The 20,906-nt window shown below is 44.3% G+C and overlaps 2 protein-coding genes across 2 annotated transcripts in view; both read left to right on the top strand.

Moving 5' to 3' along the window:
• The window catches only part of TBPL2 (TATA-box binding protein like 2), a 106,623-nt gene extending 103,690 nt beyond the window's left edge, over positions 1 to 2,933 (top strand). The window contains exon 8 of the mRNA XM_030214794.1: positions 2,870 to 2,933. The gene's annotated coding sequence lies outside the window, so the exon portion shown is untranslated. The remainder of the gene's footprint in view (positions 1 to 2,869) is intronic.
• ATG14 (autophagy related 14) overlaps positions 1 to 20,906 on the top strand; it is a 55,958-nt gene that overhangs the window by 26,679 nt on the left and 8,373 nt on the right. The window contains exons 2-6 of the mRNA XM_030214792.1: positions 2,870 to 2,932; positions 3,034 to 3,076; positions 5,281 to 5,362; positions 6,241 to 6,478; positions 12,659 to 12,891. Coding sequence (XP_030070652.1) covers positions 2,870 to 2,932; positions 3,034 to 3,076; positions 5,281 to 5,362; positions 6,241 to 6,478; positions 12,659 to 12,891 — 659 coding nt within the window. The remainder of the gene's footprint in view (positions 1 to 2,869; positions 2,933 to 3,033; positions 3,077 to 5,280; positions 5,363 to 6,240; positions 6,479 to 12,658; positions 12,892 to 20,906) is intronic.

Genomic DNA, 20,906 nt, shown 5'->3' with positions numbered 1-20,906 from the left:
GCAGATAGCCAAGACCTGTCGCTTCTTCCTCTATAACATTAGCAAAATCCGCCCTTTCCTCTCTGAGCACACCACCCGAACTCTCATCCACTCTCTCATTACCTCTCGCCTTGACTACTGCAACCTACTCCTTACTGGTCTCCCACTTAGCCACCTATCCCCCTTCAGTCCATTCAGAACTCTGCTGCACGTCTTATCTTCTGCCTGAACCGCTACACTCATATCACCCCTCTCCTCAAGTCACTTCATTGGCTTCCGATCAGATACCACATTCAATTCAAGCTTCTGCTACTAACCTACAAATGTACTCGATCTGCAGCCCCTCCTTACCTCTCAACCCTCATCTGCCCTTACGTTCCTACCCGTAATCTCCGTTCTCAAGACAAATCCCTCCTTTCAGTACCCTTCTCCACCACCGCCAACTCCAGGCTCCGCCCTTTCTGCCTCGCCTCACCCCAAGCGTGGAACAAACTCCCCGAGCCCATACGCCAGGCCCCCTCCCTGCCCATCTTCAAATCTCTGCTTAAAGCCCACCTCTTCAACGTCGCCTTCAGCACCTAACTTCTACACCTCTACCCAGGAAATCTAGACTGCCCAACTTGACATTCCGTTCTTTAGATTGTAAGCTTCTTTGAGCAGGGACCGTCCTTCTTTGTTTATTTTGTACAGCGCTGTGTAACCCTAGTAGCGCTCTAGAAATGTTAAGTAGTAGTAGTAGTCTGTAATTTTGTTCTTTTATAATAGTCTCTACCATTTTCCCAGCACCGACGTCAGACTCACCGGTCTATAATTTCCTGGATCTCCTCTGGAACCTTTTTAAAAAATCGGCGTTACATTGGCCACCCTCCAATCTTCTGGTGGTACGCTCGATTTTAAGGATAAATTATGTATTACTAACAATAACTCCGCAAGTTCATTTTTCAGTTCTATCAGTACTCTGGGATGAATACCATCTTGAATGATAATGGTGAGGTCTTTTACACTTACTGCATGACCATTTCTTTAATAAAAAAAAAAATAAAGCCTTTTACCTGCTACGGTAAAAGGGGGCCTTGGTGCACATCAAAAACACGCATGGACGCCGCAGGTCCCCTTTTACCACCGTTTTTTTTTTTGTTTTGTTTTGTTTTTTTTTGGTTTGTTACATTTGTACCCCACGCTTTCCCACTCATGGCAGGCTCAATGTGGCTTACATGGGGCAATGGAGGGTTAAGTAACTTGCCCAGAGTTACAAGGAGCTGCCTGTGCCTGAAGTGGGAATTGAACTCAGTTCCTTAGGACCAAAATCCACCACCCTAACCACTAGGCCATTCCGGGCCTCATTTCAGGGCTGCCCTCTGCAAAGTAACTGCTGCAGTGCTGGTAAAAAGAGGCCTTTAGCTTGACTGCTACACTAGGGATTTTGTACAAGCTGTCAAATGCATTTCATAGCTTTGAGTCACAAACTGCAACCAATGCAGAAAGAGGCATCTGTGCATGTTATTTGCATGTGATCCCCTTTGTGCATTGATCGTTGTTTGCTTTGTGGTATTTTTTCCCGCCGCACCTATATTTATCAGGTGCTGCTATACAGTGGCCCCTTAGTCAATTAGTATATGTAGAAATATGATTGAAAAGCAAGCTGATACCCTTTTTTTTTATTATACTAGTTCAATACTTCTGGCACTAGGGTTGAACAGAATCTTTTTTTCATGGTCTGTTTCAGCATATGCTCTTTTTTGTGCTACTCACTAATACTTTGTATGGTATGGAGCTGAAAAAGATTGTTGGCAAATTTTAATTTAATTGAACAAAGCTATGAAGGGTTCTTACTTGGATTCTGAATATTACATAGAACTATTTACTTACAACAGCTGCTCTAGGTTTAGCAGCAAATGCACTGGAGTTAGTGCAGTGTTTACCAAACTGTGTGCCACGGCAGGGGTACCACAGGGAAGACGGGAGTTCATGCACCACACACACGTGGTACTTAATTCCGGGCCTCATTTCAGGGCTGCCCTCTGCAAAGTAACTGCTGCAGTGCTGGAACAAAGAGCAAGGAACCATCCCCCGCAATATTCCCTCTACGTGGCTAAGGTGAGCTACTGATCACAGCTTAGCTGTGATTGATCATGGAGCCTGTCTGGCACCTAAAAAAGTGATCCTGATTGGGAAGCTGGGCCTCACTCCTTGCTTCCTAATCCGGATCACCCTTTTAGGTGCCAGAGAGGCCTGCCCTGCTGCCCGAGTGTAGTGCGGATCCCAGCCCAACATTGGGAGAAGCAATAAGCTGCTGGAACTTGAAGGATTGCATTGGCCCTTTGTGAGACCGTGGAACTCTTCTACAGCCTAGCCAGGTTAAAGGGAAAAAAAAAGCCTTCAAAAAGATATTTATTACATTTAAAAACAACAAAGTGTTTCTCTGTTTGAATTTATGTATGACTGTTAGGGGGAGGGGTTTCATTGTTGGAATACAAATTTTTACATGACCCAGGTAAAAAACAAACACACCTGTCTTAAAAACAATAAAATGCTTTGGCTTTGTTTAAATTTAAATGTAAGACAATTTTTTTTTAAATTTAGATATGACTGTTAGGGTTCTTGTTGAAATACATTATGCTGTGTTATATTTCTGTTGACGTAGGGGTGCCATGAAAAAATTACTGACACACTAAGGGGGTCTTTTACCAAGCCACAATAGAAATCAGCTGGCAGCAAATGCCAAGATGCCCTAAGGGTGCCTTGATCCGAGAAAGTTTGGAAACCACTGAGTTAATGGGTTTGTAAGTTTCGTAACCTCTTTTTGCAGCATCTTTGTTCTACTTAATGTATAATAATGTACAACAACTCATTCTGCTAGAAATAAACAGGAGCGTTTAAACTTTTTCAGGTTTGCAGACAAAAAGGAGAGATTAAATCACCTGAGAAGTAAACAGATAGAATTTCAAAAACAGTAAGTTGAACTTGATCTGGAAGATATTCTCTTTTGATTCAGTACTTTGATTGATGTGAGTTTTCAGCTAAGTCTCTATTATGATGATTTTGTCTTTGCAGGGTTTTAAAAGCAATTGAACGAAAACAGATAGCAGATAATTTGGTAAGGTTCTTTTTAACTGTTTAAAAGCTGTAGAAGAAAAAGCAATAGTTTCCTGGATAGTATGTTCAGAGAACAGGTCTTAATGTATTTTTAAGAAGCATTTCATACTCCGTTGTTTTTCCTGTGCTGTTAACGTTAGAGAGAGAATCAGAAGATATTGGTGAGAAAGGGCAGACTATGCAGGGTGATAAACATTGGGGGTAAAAATGAATCCAAGAGGGGGTGATTGGGGGAATATGAGAGAAAATAAATTGAGGAAGAGGGAGATTAACTCTACTGTCCTCTTCTGCGCCCCTACTTTCTCGTTGTTGTAGATCCCTTAACGACAATACCCAGTCAGCCCTGTCTTCAGTGACCCTTCAGGTCTCTTTGGATTCGCGTGTGGCCTTGTTAGACCTTGTGTTTTGCGCTCTCCTTGACGTCCACGCTCCCTTGGTCTCTAAGTCCTTGGGCCGCCTTCGCTCTGCCTTCCTGGTTTTCTCCTGCTCTTCGTACATTGTGCTCTCAGCTACACACTGCTGAAAGGTGTTGATGCTATGCGCAGCAGAAAGTTGTGGATGCTACTCGCAACTGAATGGTGTTGGGCCTCCCTTCATCAGTAGATAGGACCCTAGTTTGGGCCAGTTCTTGGTTCCAATGGGCTTAGTTTCAGGGTGGTTAAGAGAGAGTTCCTCCCTGTGTTCCCTTCCCTATATTCCCTCAGATGGGAAATCCTGGGGTTTTGTGGTGTGGTGGCCTGCTGTTGAGCCTCCACTTTGGCTTACTCAGTCTTCTGCCTCATTTGGAAAGAAAATAATCCTTAAAATGGGATTGCTCTCTTCCCCACCGTAGTCTATAGGGGACTTGCTGCATGGAGAATTGAGTTATTGGGAAGGTGATTTTTGCTGCTCTTATACCACTATTTCCCAGTCTCTGGTACCAGATCAGTTGCATTCATGGACCCTCACTTCTCTGTGGCACTATGTTCTGAAATTGGGCACATTTGTTTCTCCTGTCTTGCTTGTGATTAGTGGTCAGTATTCTCCAGCAGACACCCTTCTGGGGTTCTTGAGCTGGGGGTTTGCCGAGACTCAACCTGACAAAGCTCCGTGGTGAGTAGCCAGGGGCTGCCTTCATAAGTTCTCCTCTGCTCATCCTTTTGTGGGTAGAGGGGAGTGGAGATGATCCTAGTTTCTGGAAGGACTTGAAGAGAGAAAATTAGCAGATAAATCTGTTTTTCATTCACTTATTCCCTTCTTCTCTCACCTACTGTGTTTCTACCAGCACTGTTGAACTTGTCACTGTACACTTGTGGGTTGATATTGAAAGTGATTTAACGGTGCAGGAGGGTCTCCTGCTTGGTTAAATCACTTCTGCCTGCCTATCCACAGATATTCAGTGGCACTTCAGCAGCACTGTCTGGTTAATATCCGCACAACCCACTCCAATGCTATCCGTTTTGTGCCAGGGCACTCTGTAGGAAGGGACTGGGGCAGAGCCGGTACTTGACCTTTTAGTGGTATTCAGAATTGCTAACCAGTTAAGTAAGCAGCTATAGTTAGGACAGCAAAAAGGCTGTCCTGACTTTAGCTGCCAAGCTAATTGGGCATTAATCTGAATATTGGCTGGTGCCCAGATAACATTTGGGTAGCGATCGAGGAGTTTCTGGTTCCCCCGCAGGTCTATCTATGATATCCCTGGTGATTTTGGCAGAGATGGACAGAAGCAATGCTCACTTACAACTCCAACCTCAAAATGGCAAAAACCACTAGTGGACCTGTTCAGGGTGCTGAACTTATGTTTGGGGAGGAGAGGGAAGGGAAGTGGGGATCTGAATGGGGTCAGGGCACCAGCTTCAACTTACGTGGGTCCAGCCAATATTCAGCCAGGGCCCACATAAGTGTCTTAAGGTCCTGAGTGAATATTGGCTAGAATCTTCACAAGCTCTGATGGCCAGCACATACTGACATGGCCACGGATATTCAATGCCAGTGCCCAGACATGGCCTAGTATTAAATATCTGGGCCTAATTCTGCCTGTGGTGGTAAGCATAAAAAAAAAAAGCTGACTGCTACCAGCTGAATATTGACTGGTTGGTGCTGGAATTACTGTGTGTTGTGGTTGTTTTTAGCTCAGAATTCAGTCGAATGTTCTAACTCTGGATTAATGTGTTTAAGATGTAGATAAATTGTGCTGTGTAATCACTGCAGACTTTCTGTTTTCAGAAATGGAAAATAATGTCCCTCCAAATGAGAATTGAACAGCTGAAACAATCAATATGTAATAGTAATGAAGAAATAGCAAGAAGTAAGTCATAGATGTTATCTGTAGTTGGTATCTTTGTGAGGACTAGGACTTGCTCATTTATTTAATTGGACATTTCTCTTTTGTAGCATTAATAATTGTATGAAGATGAAATGTTTGTAAGGCAAAGGTATCGAGCTGTTGAATTCAGCATAAACAAGTGTGGAGCACTATTGGTTGTTCACAAAGCTTATGCATTGTGTTCCTGGTAGTAATTGGGCTTAGCACGGAGAGAGGCTTTTTATGGTTCTTGAACCCTGGAATTATGATTTGTGAGCACTGGCAATGTACATAGTGCCATACAATAGAAGGAAAATACGTAGCAAAACAGTTAAGGTACAGTTATAGAAGAAAGTCAAGTATTAGATAAGTATTCATTCCTTGTGTCCTTAGAAATTGAACAACTTTGATAGTGACAAATTTACAGTAGGGTAGTCAAGTTCTGCAATTGAGCCAGGTTTATGGGATATCCACACTAAATTTGCATTCAGTGTATTTACAGTTAATGGAGGCAGTGCATGCAGACACACACACTGCATATGTGTAAGGTGTATGTTGAAAACTTGACCAGCTTACGGCACTTGAAGACACGAAGCAGGGTTTGTAATGATAAAGGAAATTGGCTAGAGGTAGAAGGTCATGTACCTTGTCTCCATCACATCAAACTTCTGCTTCTGTTGATAAATTCTTGAAGAGACATTGACATATGTTGTTTCATAAGTTTGCCACCTTCTTTGTACGTGTAATTCAGATTTCCCACTTGTATTTGTCTAGCTAATTATGATAACTACCATTTAAAAAGGTCTTTATCTTTTTATGTAATTGCTGAGTTTTATCCCCCCCCCCCCCCCCCCACACACACACTTTTTCTTTTTTTTCAGACTCTGAATTGCTTCTAAAAATAAAAGATGACAACCAAAAGGTTTGTCGTAGATCTCAACGGCATCAAGAAAAGAAAGAAAAGATACAGAGGCACAACCGCAAGCTGGGTGACCTGGTAGAAAAGAAATCCAGTGACTTGAGAACTCAGCATGTACAGCTGGCAAATCTTCGACGGTCACATATATTAGAGCTAACATCTATCATTTTCCCCATTGATGAAGTGAAGACTAGTATAAGGCAAGTGAGACTTTAATTGCAATATGAATGACTTACATCAATTTTCTATCATAGACATCCCTCTCTATATTAAAATGGTACTAGCAACACAAGAAAACCAAGTCAGTTGGTATTTAGAACAAATCATTAAGATTCCTCTTTGTTCTGATTTTTATATAATATCTGAGATAGGACCAACTATCATCCTGACTAAGAAGATCAGATGTCCCCCTGAGTGGGTATTGTTTAGAAACAGCATGGTTATAAAACGTGCACAACTTGGAAGAAAATGCAAAAGCGTAAAAATATAACCACCAAGGTATTTGGTACAAATAAAAGGATAACCAAAGAATTATATCTAAAAATTAAGCAGAACAACTTGGAGTCTAGGTTGGTAATGTTTTAAAAGGATATTGTATTTGTGTTACATCTCTTGGAAAACATGAGTAAAATCATCAGAAACAACAGCCTCTCCAGAAGTACTTAACACTTTATCATTACACAGGAAGTTGGAAAATTGCAGATTAGATAAACTAAGCATGGAACTCATTAACTCAGTTTTGATTTACCGTATAGACTCGTGATGTAAAAAAATCGGCCATTCTTGACATTTTGGATCCATGACTTAGTCATGTTTTCCTAGAGACATTCACATATGTTCCATGCTAACATAGCTACGGCCTGCTTATCAGTGTTTCCCCATCGGTGTCCTGTGACATGCTGGCGTAAGCAGTTGGTAACTCTGTTTTTTGGGAGGCTAAAATGGGGTGGGGCTAGGGTGTTTGTCTAAGTTAAAATCCTTAGGGTGTGACAGTCATCTCTTTGTCAGCAGTAAAGGGACAGTGGGGGCACGAGCACAGCTACCCCTCCCCCACCTAGTAACTCTATTACTGATAGCATTATACGCACTTCTTCCCCCCCCCCCCCCCCCCCCTGATATTTGGTGCTATTTAGCCAGCCAGAAGGGCTGCTGACCGGTTAAGTAGCACTATCCCCCGCTGAATATCCTCAGTTAGCATCTAACAGATAGCTGGTTATGTTGCCCAAGATAACCAGCTATCCTCTGATTTTTAAAGCAAGTTTAGCAGCATGAAAACGTGGGATATCTTTGGACGGTTTAACCCTTTAGTGTCCAATGTTCCCGTAAAAAGCCATATGGGAACACATTGATGGGAACATTGGACACTACAGGGTTAAAGATAGCTGGCTGAGTCTAAACCGGCCAAAAATAAACCTGATATTCAGTGCCAGTCACTGGAAATGGCCCAGCATTGAATATCTAGTTTCAGCTCTGACAGCGGGAGTTAGCCGGTCTAACTCCCAGAATCTGAATATCAGCCCCACTGAACACACTCCATGGAGTTATGTGCCAAAAAAAAGTCAACCTAATGCGCCAAAATAGTACAACACATTGAGCAAAACAGTATTTACAGCATTCTGGAAATATATGGAGATACTTTAACACTTGGCTCAAAGTCAGCCCTAGCTCCTAAGTCCTGCATCTTCCTGTTGGCCTTGGGAACAGTGAGCTACAGTTGAGAATGACATGAGCTAAATCTATATCCAAATCCAAATTCCTTGTCATCAAGCAGAGGAATCCATTATGAGTGAGCACAAGTGCTGGCGCATGGTGTGGCTTGTTCCCACCCTATCTAGGGATTGTTTTGGTACATCCCACTTGTAATGGATTCATCTGCTTTGACTAAAGGAAAGAAAATTACCAAGGTAAGAACCTAATTTTCCCATCTAGTATTAGGCATAATGTGAAGTAATACAAAACATTAGTATGCAGGACCAATAAAGCAAATCTACCATATCATAATAAGACTTACTTCCAGAAGTCACGCAACAAGGGTCTACCTAGGACAATGGTTCCCAAACCTGGTCCTGGAGCCACCCCAGCCAGTCAGGTGTCCAGGATATCCACATTGAATATTCATGAGAGAGATTTGCTTGCACTGCCTCCACTGGATGCAAATCTCATGAATATTCAATGTGGATATCCTGAAAACCTGACTTTCAGGGATAACCTCCAGGACCAGGTTTGGGAACCACTGACCTAGGAAAAGGTAATGCTTTAAATAGAACAGTGGACACAAGAACATTTAGGAAAAGGTAAAGCTCTGAACATATCATTGGACACAAGAACATTAATATATACCTACTAAATAAACTGGATTAGTACAGATCAGTTCTACACAGATACTCAGTACTATCAGAATAACTGGCCTCTTTTACAAATGCAGAACACATATAGAACCTCACCAGGTATGGGATAAGTAACTACAAACTGAAAATAGAAATATGTACACACAAATTAAACTGAAGCCCTAAGAAGCTGGATTCCAAGAACTAGAAACAGTGATACATTTCCTTCTGTACAGTGGAAAATATAAAAATAGCAAATGTAAATTTAAAAACGTACACATTCCACTTACTAAATTAAAAAGTTATACATATAAGGTTGTACATGGCTTCCTCATTATTGCACCCTAAATTTTAAAAATAAAATTATTTTTCTACCTTTGGTCATGTAACTTTTCTAATTGTAAGTGTCAGATATTGTTTTCCTGTCTTCTTTTAACTCGTTAAAGGGTTTCCTATCCATTGTTGTTTTTTTCTCTCTCCTATCTTCTTCACCTCTTCCACATCCATCTCCGACGTTGATATTTTCCATTCGGCTTGCTTCTGTTTTACTGTCTCTGTCCACTCAAATTTCATTTATGCTTAGTTTTTACAGTTTTCAGTCTACCTACAGCTTTCCATCTCTTTCCCTCACCCTGGTTCTCCCATTCTACTTCTTATTCATTAACTGTTCCCTCTCTTCCCCCACCATGCAGCATTTCTTGTCTATTTTTTATTTATTAGGATTTATTTACCGCCTTTTGAAGGAATTCACTCAAGGCAGTGTACAGTAAGAATAGATCAAACATGAGCAATAGGCAATCACAGCAGTAAAATATTCAAATAACTCTATAAGGTATGGCATAGTATACTACTTACAATGTCAATGCAATATGTAATAGAACGTTATAATTGATAGTGAAGGGTAAGGCAAAAGTTGTAATATAGATAGGTAAGAAAGTAGGAAGAGTTAAAAAAGGATGTGACTGATTTAAAGAAAGTTGCACATGAGGTCAGAGAGATGGTTAAATATTATCTCAGCTAGGGTAGGAGTGGATAAACATGTCCTGCTGCAGTATATGCAGCCCGAGTCAATCCTTGTGTGTGTGAGTGAGACTGACAAGTTAGTTATGTCTTCCATTAAAAGGCCTGGTTGAAGATCCAAGCTTTCACCTGCTTCCTGAAGTAGAGATAGTCTTGTGTTAAGCGGAGCCTTTCAGGGAGTGCATTCCAGATTGTGGGGGCTACTCCGGAGAAGGCTCGCTTGCGGGTATCACATCGTGTAATGTCTTTTGGAGAGGGTGTGATTAGTGAAAGTCTTCGGGATGACATTCTCCCCACCCCCCCCCCCCCCCCCCCCCCTCAGCTATCCAGAATCTCATCTATTTCTCCCTTCTCAATAGTCCTTCTTTCTCATTTCTACTACTACTACTTGACATTTCTAAAGCACTACTAAGGTTACGCAGCGCTGTACAATTTAACATAGAAGGACAGTCCCTACTCAAAGGAGCTTACAATCTAAAGGACAAATGTACAGTCAGTCAAATAGGGGCAGTCTAGATTTCCTGAAAGGTATAAAGGTTAGGTGCTGAAAGCAACATTGAAGAAGTGGGCTTTGAGCAAGGATTTGAAGATGGGTAGGGAGGGGGCTTGGCGTAAGGGCTCCCATCTCACTCCACACTCCCATCTCACTCCACATTCGCCCCATCTCTTTCTCTCCCATCATCCCTTTCACTCACTGATACCTCCACAGGGCCACTGCCTTCCTGACTCCGTGGCAGCAAGAACAAATAGAAACAGTGATCTTCCCTTCCCTGCTGATGTCTTCCCAACTCGGAGGCTGCAAAGAAAATTAAATCATGCACAGGGCTGGAGCCCTGTGTACACCGCTGCCAGTTCTCCTCATCTCCCTCCTTCTCCTCTCTCCCCCATGATGTTTTGGGGAAGGAGACGAGGTGCTGGCAGCAGTGCACACAGGGCTCCGGAAAGGGAAGTTCACAGTTCCTTTTTGTTCTTCCTGCCACAGACTTGGGCAGGTAGGGGAAGCTAGTGCTTGGGGCTGGGAAGGTTTAGCCTCCCGAAGACTCTTATACGGGGCACCAATGTATGCTTTGATACCTTTTTAGATTTTTTCAGTTGTGCAATGGAAAAAGTTATTACTACCTGATGTTGAGATTTAGAGCAGCTCATGGGTTCTGTCCACAGCAAAAAGACACCAGTAGATGGTTTCTCTGTGTGCATGGAGCTCCTTTCTGAGCCTTGGTATTCACAGTAACATAGTATGTGATAGCAGATAAAGGACCCATCTATGCTTTTTGCCATCCCAGATGCAGCATGAGCCTTGCTATGTAGGAATTAATAGGACTGGACCTTTTCTTTTTTTTTTTTTTTTTTTTGTCCCTCTGTCCACACTCCTTACTCCATGGAAGCTGGTGTACTGCATATCATTTTTGTTAGTATAGGTGATCCTTGGTTTGAAAAGAATGGAACACACTGTATGATATCTTCTCATTCATCTACTAGTGATACTTAAGTTTAGGTTGTCCTTAAGAAATGTTTAAGAACACCTTAAGTTTTCTCCCTTTCCATTAAGCCTACTTCTATCCAAAATCAATTCTCATTTTTCATTTATAAGAGGAGCTTTCCATTGACAAACAGGATTGATGAGGCACTGACGCATTGTACTATTACTTTTGTCATGTCCCAGCCAGTCTGGAGGTTCACCCCCTACCCATGGAGTTTTGATACCATAGCTCTGATACCACTGTATTTGCTTATTCTGCCTAGGCTTCGACTGCAACTGAGCAGTGTGTGAACATGTACTTTCCATGCTTCCTTGGACATGGAGAAAACACTGCATCTCACTTGCGGTATCAGGAGGACGTAACCAGTCTGTTCCCAATCCACTCAGATGAGAGGATCTTTCTTTTGAGTAGAGATTGGCTGGCTGACCTTTGAATTCTCCTTTTTCATGGAATGAGCATTCCCTTCCCTGTGCAGTGGCTTCAAGGGTTCAGTAACAAAGCAGGACCGTACACTGGTTGCACTTGCAGAAAAGCCCTTCGGAGCTTTTGAGACCAAAAGTGTAGTAATCTGCATGATACTCATAAAGGCATGAGTTTGGAGTGTCCTCTCTCAACAGTGCAAGATTGTGACAATCCTGTATGTATTGGACTTGTTCAATAGTCTAGCCTTATGACAGCACAACTTGTCAGCATTGTCCTTCTTTCCCTTCATACTGTAGTAACCTGAATGAAGTAAGTTTAGCTCCTGCAAGCTAGTCAAAAAAATGTGTTAAGATAATCCAATAAAAATGTATCAGCTTTATTATTTTGTTTTTATTTAGTAACCTTTGACATGGATTAACACATCAATCATGCTATGACATCCTTTGTATCACTGCAGATTAGCACTTGTGTGCCTGACTCATTTGCTGCTTATCAAAGGAAAGAGCATTGTTGCTCATCTGTAATAAGTATGTTCTGTAGACAACAGGATTGATCAAGTACACAATTCCTCCTGCAGCTGCATTAATTCTTTGGCTGTGGCACTTATTGAAGAGCCAGAGAGTCTGCTGCCCTTGGAAAGGGCCACACATCCTCGGTATTTTACACTGTTTTTGTGTGCTGTGGGAGAGGTGTTCCATCCTGGTACATATGGATGATGTCGCCCATTTTTGTGCCTGATCATTTCTGCTGTCTACAGGAAAACACATATAATAGGTAAGTAACAATGCTATATTGTATAGAGATGAGAGAAATTTTTGTTGGTAAATATTTTCCAGATGTGGTTCGAACAGTTACTCTATTTTTATTTAGCTGTTTTATATCATGTTTTGTTTTTTTTTGTTTTTTTTTTCTTTTAGTGTTTCTGGAAATGGTCTAGCTAAGCAATTAAGGAATGAGGAAGCACCTCTTAAAACAGACAGATTAGAAAATAGCACTACATACAGAGTGAGCTTGCTGGAGCAGAGATGTTTTGTTTTGCACAATTTTTAAAGGGCAGCTAAGCAAAAGGCAGCTTTGATACTTCTGAAAATCCATTTATAAGATCTGCATGCATCTTCAATTCTCACAGGGACCCTGCAGACGTCTCCTTTGAGAGTGACAATGCTCTGACCTCTAGTACTGTGAGCAAGCTTGCAGAAGCCAGGCGAACCACCTATCTGTCAGGAAGATGGGTTTGTGATGACCACAATGGTGACACAAGCATCAGTATCACAGGACCTTGGATTAGTCTTCCTAGCAACGGAGATTATTCGGCATACTACAACTGGGTAGAAGAGAAGAAGTCAACAACACAAGGACCTGGTAGGAAATGCACCATTATTTTGAAAGTAATAGTCATTTTAGGTTAGATATTTCAAAATATTTGTATAGTTGGAATCGCTCCTCTTCTGTGGGTGGAGAAGGTCACTGCTAATGCCATAGAACTTATTTTTAAGAGTTTGTTCAAATGGTTTAAATAGCTCTCTGGAGACAAGCAGGATGTCAAGTCCCCACAAGTAGTGGTGTCATCTGACAGAGCCCTTCTTTGGTTTTACACGGTTGAACTTTTAGTTCAACTGGTCATGTTCAGTTCGTGCATTGCTTTGTTGCACAGGGCCATCTCCCTTCTGTTTTTCCATGAAACAGAACAGCTCTTCAGTAGATCATGTTTGTGGTAACCTGGTTAATATTTGAAATTTTTATGCATGGTTTGCCTCACCCCTTTCCTTCTAATCTCCTTAGCTAGATTTTTTTTGGGTCTTAAGTTTGTTTTTTGTTTTTTCCTTTTGCATTTGTCTTTTTGCTACATTGTACTTTCTTGCAGCTTGGTCAGGCTTTTATATTCAAGACAGTCATTTGCTTTCCTGAGACACTAATTTTTGCTGACATGACACAGAAAAGTCCCCAAGATCATATGTAGAGCAGATTCACTTTAACTGGTGCTTGAAGGCCTAAACCTGCATTGTGAAGCTGTTTGCAGATGTCCCAAGAGGGCTTCTTGACCATAAAGAGTTACAGGAGAGGGTCTCCTGGTTCTTACAAGTCTCATCCAAGATAATCAGATGCAGTGGACCAAAAGGACTCTAGAGCTGAATTCACATTGAAAATCATGATCTCCCTAGATGTCAAGTGTCAACAGTGGCTATCGGGATTGGTTGTAGGCTGATAATCCCTGAAGGAGGAAGATTCAGGATGGGCAGTAACGATTGTTGAGGATCGGGTGGAGACGAAGACGCATCAACGTTGCTTCTCTCTGGAACATGATCCCAGCTATTGACAACCACAGTGTCAGCAAAGTACCTCTGAATGGAGGACTGCTTGACCTTGATGTTGGAAGGTGTATGTCATGCTATTAGGATGGAATCCAAGGCACTGGTGTTTTACAGGTAACTCAGGAGAATGTGGTCTCAGCTCTCCTTGGTGTTGGCATTGGTGGTCTTCAAGGAGGAGCTGAATCAGAGGATCGAGGAACAGCTCACATATCATCTGGAATAGTAGATGGAAATAAGGAGGGGAAAGAAAGAGTTGGATAGGCAGGGAGAGCTCAGGCAGTATAGAAGTACATTGGTCTCGTATCAGACAATCCAGGATTCAGCTAGGACTGGTAAACTTGGTTAAATAACTAGTTTTCAGATCTGATTTGAACCCTTTGAATGATACTGTATGTTATACCTTGTCCTTGAAATCATATACCTGATATGAATTATTTATTCATTTACTCCAAATTTATCTGATATTTTTATGTACCTTAATTGTATAAATAATCTGAACTTTTCATTCCGTTAATGGCGATTGCCATTGCGGCATAATGTAAGCCACATTGAGCCTGCAATAGGTGGGAAAATGTGGGATACAAATTCAGCAAATAAATAAGTTACTATGAAGGGGAAGAAGGCGATTATTCCAGGTAAAAGGTGACAGGTAATAAAAGGCACTGTGCCTAGTTGATTCTAATTGTGCCAATTTAGGATTAGGCAAGACCATACATTGGTCATTCAAGGAGTGAAGGACTCGTCTAGGACAATAGGGAATTGTGAGACTTGATAGGTATTCTAGGGCACTAAGCCTGAAAGCTTTTGAAGGTAAGTAATGCAGCCTTATAGGCGATCCTGTGTTCTACTGGTTACCATTGATGACTCATTAACAAATGTGAATGTGATCGGAATGACAAATGTGGCAAAGTAGCCTAATGGCTATGTTTTGGAGCTTTTGAAGTTTTTTCAGTTTGTAACTGGATAGGCCAGTAGAAAATATTGCAGTAGTCAAGTCTGGAAACAAAAAAGAAGAGCATGAGAGCCATTGTGTCCAAAGTGAGAAAACTTGGAACAGTGATGAATCTTCCCAGAAATGGCCAGCCTGCCAAAATTACTCCGAGTGCAGCGACAACTCATCCAGGAAGTCACAAAACTTCCCAGAAGAACATCCAAAGAACTGCAGGCCTCTATAACCTCAGCTTTTCATTATTCCGTGACAGAAAATTGATTTGTTAAAAATAGGATCCATGGGAGAGTAGCAAGGCAGAAACCGCTGCTATCCAAGAGTAACAAATGCTTATCTCACATTTGCAAAAACAAACCTAGATAAGCCTGTTTGGGATAATGGTCTGTGGACAGATAGGTTAAAAGTGGAACTCTCTGGACAACAGAGGTCCCATTATGTCTGTCGTAAAGCAAATACAGCATTCCACAGTTAAACATGGTGGTAATGTGATGGGTGTGGGGATGCTTTCTTGCCTCAGGACCTGGAAAAATTGCCATTATTGAAGGAACCATGAATTATGCACTATACCAGAAAACACTTAGAAGAATGTCCAGTCAATTTTTCATGAGCTGAAGCTTAAACTCATTTGTGCTGTTGCTGAGGGAGTCTATTGGATGTTACCACTTCCCCTCAAGGACACTTCCTCATAGTGTCAGCCATCTTAAAACCCTATAATCCTACCCAAGAGGGAAGTGACATGGGAGGGGTGGAGCCAGGAGGGCATGATCCAGGAAGTATAGAAGGCCAGGCCAGAGTTAGGTTAAGGAGTCCCAGAGTAAAGCAGCAATGATGCCCAGAGGGAAGCAGCAATACCCACCACGGATGCCTCCACCCTGAAGCTGAGAACTGTAACCTTATATGTAGATAGGTCAAGTTCAGCTTGGAACCTTAAAGAGTTTTTGATTGGTTGGCTGCAGGCCAGCCTCTTGTACTTGCTAGAGATTGGTAACTCTGGCCTAGTCCCTAGATCCAGAGACCAGCAAGAGTTGCTGCTGAGCTAAGAGACATTTATGTATGCTGTGGCTCTGCAGGAGCAGGCCACCCAAGGACACTTATGTTTATATAATTAGCTTTGAGTATTGCTCCTCCCTTCCTGTGAAGTGACCAGGAGCCTTAACAAAAGACATCTTTAATAAATATTTGCTTCCACCATAACTTGCTGAGTGTGTGTGGCTTGTCATCTGGCTCCACAGCCCGCCCTCGCATTACCACTTTATAACCCAATTACCATTCTACATCTGAATGGCAAAATTTTGGATTTGCCTAGTCAAAGCCCCGACTTGAACTCAATAGAAATGCTGTGAAAACCTGCGAATACGTTTGAATTAAAGCAGTTCTGCAAAGAAGAGTGAGCTAAGATTCCTGTGCATCACACAGAATTCTCATTTTAGTACTGATAAGCTTGTTGTAATATGTTTGCATTGGATTATCAGTAGCTGCTGTGGCGAACAGTTAAAGCTACTCAGAACCCCTTTGTGCATTTGACCCTAAATAATGTTTGCTTTAGACGGTTGCAACTGGTCTAAAGCAAACGTTGCAAGCATGGTAAGCTTTGTGCATCTCCCCCATAGTGTCACCTGTTGCAAAATAACTGGACTTTTGTGCCAACCCTGTTGGGAACATGTGGCATTCAAATGCAGATCCCTTTGATAGAACACAGTGCTGCCACTGGGGCCCAGCATGTTACTGTGTATAGAAAAGAGGAGCAAACACCTTAGCTTCTTCGTATGGAAAGTTTGAGCTAAATAATATGTGATCGTCTCGGGGTGGGTGTGGGTGGAGCAACTAAAGTAGCGGATCCAAAAGGTTGACAATAGATGCTTTTTTTTGTTTTCATGTCATGGGTCCATAAGTCTGAAAAAGTTACTTGTTATAATTTCTGTAACTTTCACATACAAGGATGGGTTTTGGACTGTTGTATTACAAATTGTTTACTCTTAACAGAATTCATTAACGCCTCATTTTTGTTGCTGGTGACTTTAGTCACTTTTTCCCCAGAAATGGTCAAATATGGTAAACATTGAACATATTACCCTGAAGAAGTAATTAATGGTAATTAAGGTTCCTTGTCATCAGCAGCAGATGAATCCATTAACTGATGGGTTGTGTCCGCCTACCAGCAGGTGGAGATAGAGAACACTGAAAAACCATAGTGCTCTATGGACGGCTAGCTCCATCTGCCTTTAGCATTTCTCTATCTCCCAGCAGGTGTGGATGTAGCTTGATCAGCTCCTGGAAAAACTCTGCCTGGGGTGTTGTGGCTGGTGGTGCCCACTTTGAAGGCATATAGGTTCGCCCTTTCCCTGCCTTACCCATCCCCCTGCCTACCGGAGTACCTCTGTTGCTGCATGCCTCCAACTTTCCTCACAGCGTTAAAAAAAAAAATGGGGGGAGTACGCATTGGTTCTGTGTAGCTATTGTGAGGCTATTTTCAACGTGCAGCTTGACCGGAGCACGTTTGACTCGGTCTTTTGAGGTGAGAGTGGTGCCCAGCCCCTCCAGGGAGGTCCTGCGGACGCCGTTCCGATCAGGGTAAGTTTTGGCGTGAAGCTGCCATTTTACTTGTATAATTCCGTCCAGTCGGACGATGGCTGCTGAAGCAGTAAAACGCTGCTCCCGTTGTTGTAAACGTAGATCGGCAGCAGGGCTCTGTAAGACGTGCTCTTTAGACACTAGAGCTGGTACGAGCATGGCGAGCGATGATTCTTCCCGCTCAATGGAGCTGGCAGCGGGCGCCATTTTGGAAGCGCCGCATGTCTCGACCCTCGCTGTTGCGGAGGAGTCTGAGTGCAGGGGGACGCCTCAGTTAGAGGCTACCAGAGGAGCTCCTGTTCCCGTTTCTCCTGATTCGGAGATGGAGGGTCAGGGTGAGTTTTTCTCCCCTGAGTTTGTGCTGTTAATGCATAAAGCTTTCATGCTGAAAAGAGCTCTGCCGCAGGTGTCTGACACTACGCTGCTGCCTGGTTTCCCCCGGGTGTTGATGGCCCGGTGATGGCTGCTTTCCCCGAGCGTTGGAAGGATGCTAAACATAGACGGGTAAATTCCCCGTCGGAGAGTGGCGCACTTTCCTTTTCCCCCCCGTGGTCGGGTGGTGTGGATTCTGAGGGTTCTGGCAGGGCCTCATGGTCTGATGAGCCAGAGGAAGGTGCTGGTTTGCCACTGGATCTGGATGATCCCAATGCAGTGAGGATTTTCTACCGCAATGAGCTGCCAGCTCTCATTTCTGACGCCTTGCAGGCCCTCTCGATTCATGATCCTGCCAAGGGCGAGGCCTCCTCTGGTAATCCAAGGATGGCGAGTACTAAGAAGCCTGCTCGAGCCTTTCCTGTGCATGACTCCATCCAAGAGCTTATTTCAGCTCAATGGTCTGAACCCGATGGGCATTTGAAGGTGGCCAGGGCTATGGCTCAGCTTTACCCTCTAAGTGAGGAGCACTTGGCCCCTTTGGGGATGCCTAAAGTGGACGCTTTGGTCATGGCGGTGACTAAGAGGACCACCGTCCCCGTAGAGGGAGGGGTTGCCCTGAAAGACATGCAGGACCAGCGGCTGGAATCCGCATTGAAACGGTCTTTTGAAATCTCGGGCCTCGCTTTAAGGGCATCTATTTGCAGTTCCTATGCTGCCCGGGCCTGCCTTTCTTGGTTACAACAGGCAGTGAAACAGCCCGCGGATGGAGTCGGCCCTGTCATTTTTGGCTGACGTCCTCTATGATCTGGTCAGAGCTTCGGCTAAACAGATGTCTGTGGCGGTTGTGGCCCGCCGCCTTCTATGGCTACGGCATTGGGCGGCTGACATGGCCTCTAAGCTGGTGAAGCTTCCCTTTTGGGGCCACCTGTTATTTGGAGAGGAGCTAGAGAAAATTGTGAAAGACCTGGGGGACCATAAGCCTCAGCGGTTACCCGAGGATAGGCCGAGGCCTTCTTCCAAGGGTTCTGTGTGGCCCTCGTCTTCAAGACCTCACTTCCATGAAGCTCGCATGTATCGCCCGGGGTGCTCTGCTGGGGTTTCTCAACATGCCCATTTTCAGCAGAGGAACTCCTTTCGCTCAGACAAGCATTACGCAGCGGCCGGTTCCAGGGCGGCCCCCTCAATGACGGGGCGCCGGTCCATTCCTTGATTCCCGCAGTAGGAGGACGCCTTTCCCTCTTTCTCGAGGAATGGACCAAGATTACCTCCGATCAGTAGGTCCTGGACCTGAACAGGGAAGGTTACCGATTGGAATTCAGCGCCCTGGTGAGAGACGTGTTTGTGGAGTCCCGATGTGGTACTGCCGTCAAATGGGTGGTGGTAGAGGAGACCTTAGAAGTCTTGTTGCACCTCGGAGCGGTGATCCCTGTACTTCCCGCTGAACGCGGCTGCGGTCGCTACTCCATTTACTTTGTGGTGCCTCGAAAAGGCGAGTCTTTCCGACCGATCCTCGACTTAAGGTCAGTCAACGAGGCACTAAGAGTGCGGCATTTTCGCATAGAAACCCTGCGCTCCGTCATTCCGGCGGTACAGCCAGGAGAATATTTCACGTCTCCGGACCTAAAAGAAGCTTACTTGCACATTCCTATTTGGCCCCCGCATCAACAGTTTCTCAGATTTGCGGTGTTGGGAAAACATTTCCAGTTTCGGGCCTTGCCTTTTGGACTCGCCACAGCTCCCCGCACCTTTTCTGAGGTAATGGTGGTAGTAGCTGCCTTTCTCACCCATACCTCGACGACTGGCTCATCAGAGCGGATTCGGCAGACGAAAGTCGTCTGGCCACAGCCAGAGTGGTCTCAGTACTACAATCTCTAGGTTGGGTTGTCAATATACCCAAAAGTCACCTGACCCCCTCTGTCTCTCGAATATTTGGGGGTCCGGTTCGACACAACCTCGGGGTTTGTCTTTCTACCTGACCAAAGGCAGTGCAAGCTTCAGAATCCGGTCCGTCTGCTCCTGCAGATGCCTCACCCGCGAGCTTGGGACTTTGTCCAGCTGCTGTGGTCGATGATGGCCACTTTGGAGGTAGTGCCATGGGCGAGAGCACATTTGAGACCTCTGCAGATTGCCCTGCTTCAACGAATGTCTCCAATGTCCCAGGATTATCAATGCAGACTAACGTGGCTCCCTGTGGCCCGGCTCAGTATGGAGTGGTGGCTCTCCGACAGCATGCTGCGGCGAGGAATGCCGCTGGCACTTCCCTCTTGGTGCCTGGTGATAACCGATGCCAGCCTGGTCGGCTGGGGAGGACATTGCAAGGGATCTATGCCCAGGGTCTGTGGATACCTGCGGAATCGGGGTGGTCCATCAATCGCTTGGAACTGAGAGCGATATTCCAGGCTCTTCTGGCCTTTCACAAGACTCTGGAGGGGCTGGCTGTCCGAGTTCTGTCGGACAACACAACAAATGTGACCTACATAAATCGACAGGGCGGCACTCAGGGCAGAGCACTGGCCGCGGAGGCCGCTCAGATTTGCCACTGGGCCGAGCTACACCTGCAGCTTCTTTCTGCAGCGCATATAGAAGGTGAGAGCAACGTGCAAGCCAATTTTCTAAGCAGGCATCAAATTGACCCAGCGGAGTGGGAACTGGCAGATGAAGTGTTTCTTCAGATCTGTGCCAAATGGGGAACGCCCGTAGCGGATCCAATGGTGTCAAGCTCAAATGCCAAAGTCCCATGCTTTTTCAGCAGATGGAGAGATCCTTGCTCGGCGGGGTTGGATGCCTTGGCTCAACCCTGGCCACCTGGCCTCCTATATGTGTTCCCTCCTTGGCCCTTGATAGGGCGAGTCCTGCGAATTCGGCTACATCCGGCGGATGCTGGTGGAGGCCCCTCTTCCTTTGCCTCTGGTACCGAACCTGTTGATGCAGGGACCGGTGACCATGGAGGATCCTTGCCGCTTTGGTCTTACGGCATGGCTCTTGAGAGGGCGCAATTGAGAGACAAAGGCTATTCTAACAGTCATCTCCACTCTCTTGCAGGCCTGCAAGCAGTCCACTTCCATTGTTTATGCTCGGATCTGGCGCCAGTTTGAGGCGTGGTGTGTTTCAAAGGCGATCATACCCACGTGGGCTACAGTGTCGTCGATACTGGACTTTTTGCAGGATGG

Source organism: Microcaecilia unicolor, chromosome 9 (genome assembly GCF_901765095.1).
Source record: "Microcaecilia unicolor chromosome 9, aMicUni1.1, whole genome shotgun sequence".
Taxonomy (NCBI): domain Eukaryota; kingdom Metazoa; phylum Chordata; class Amphibia; order Gymnophiona; family Siphonopidae; genus Microcaecilia; species Microcaecilia unicolor.
Note: the sequence above shows the minus strand (reverse complement) of the source record. Positions and strands in the feature narration are given on the sequence as shown.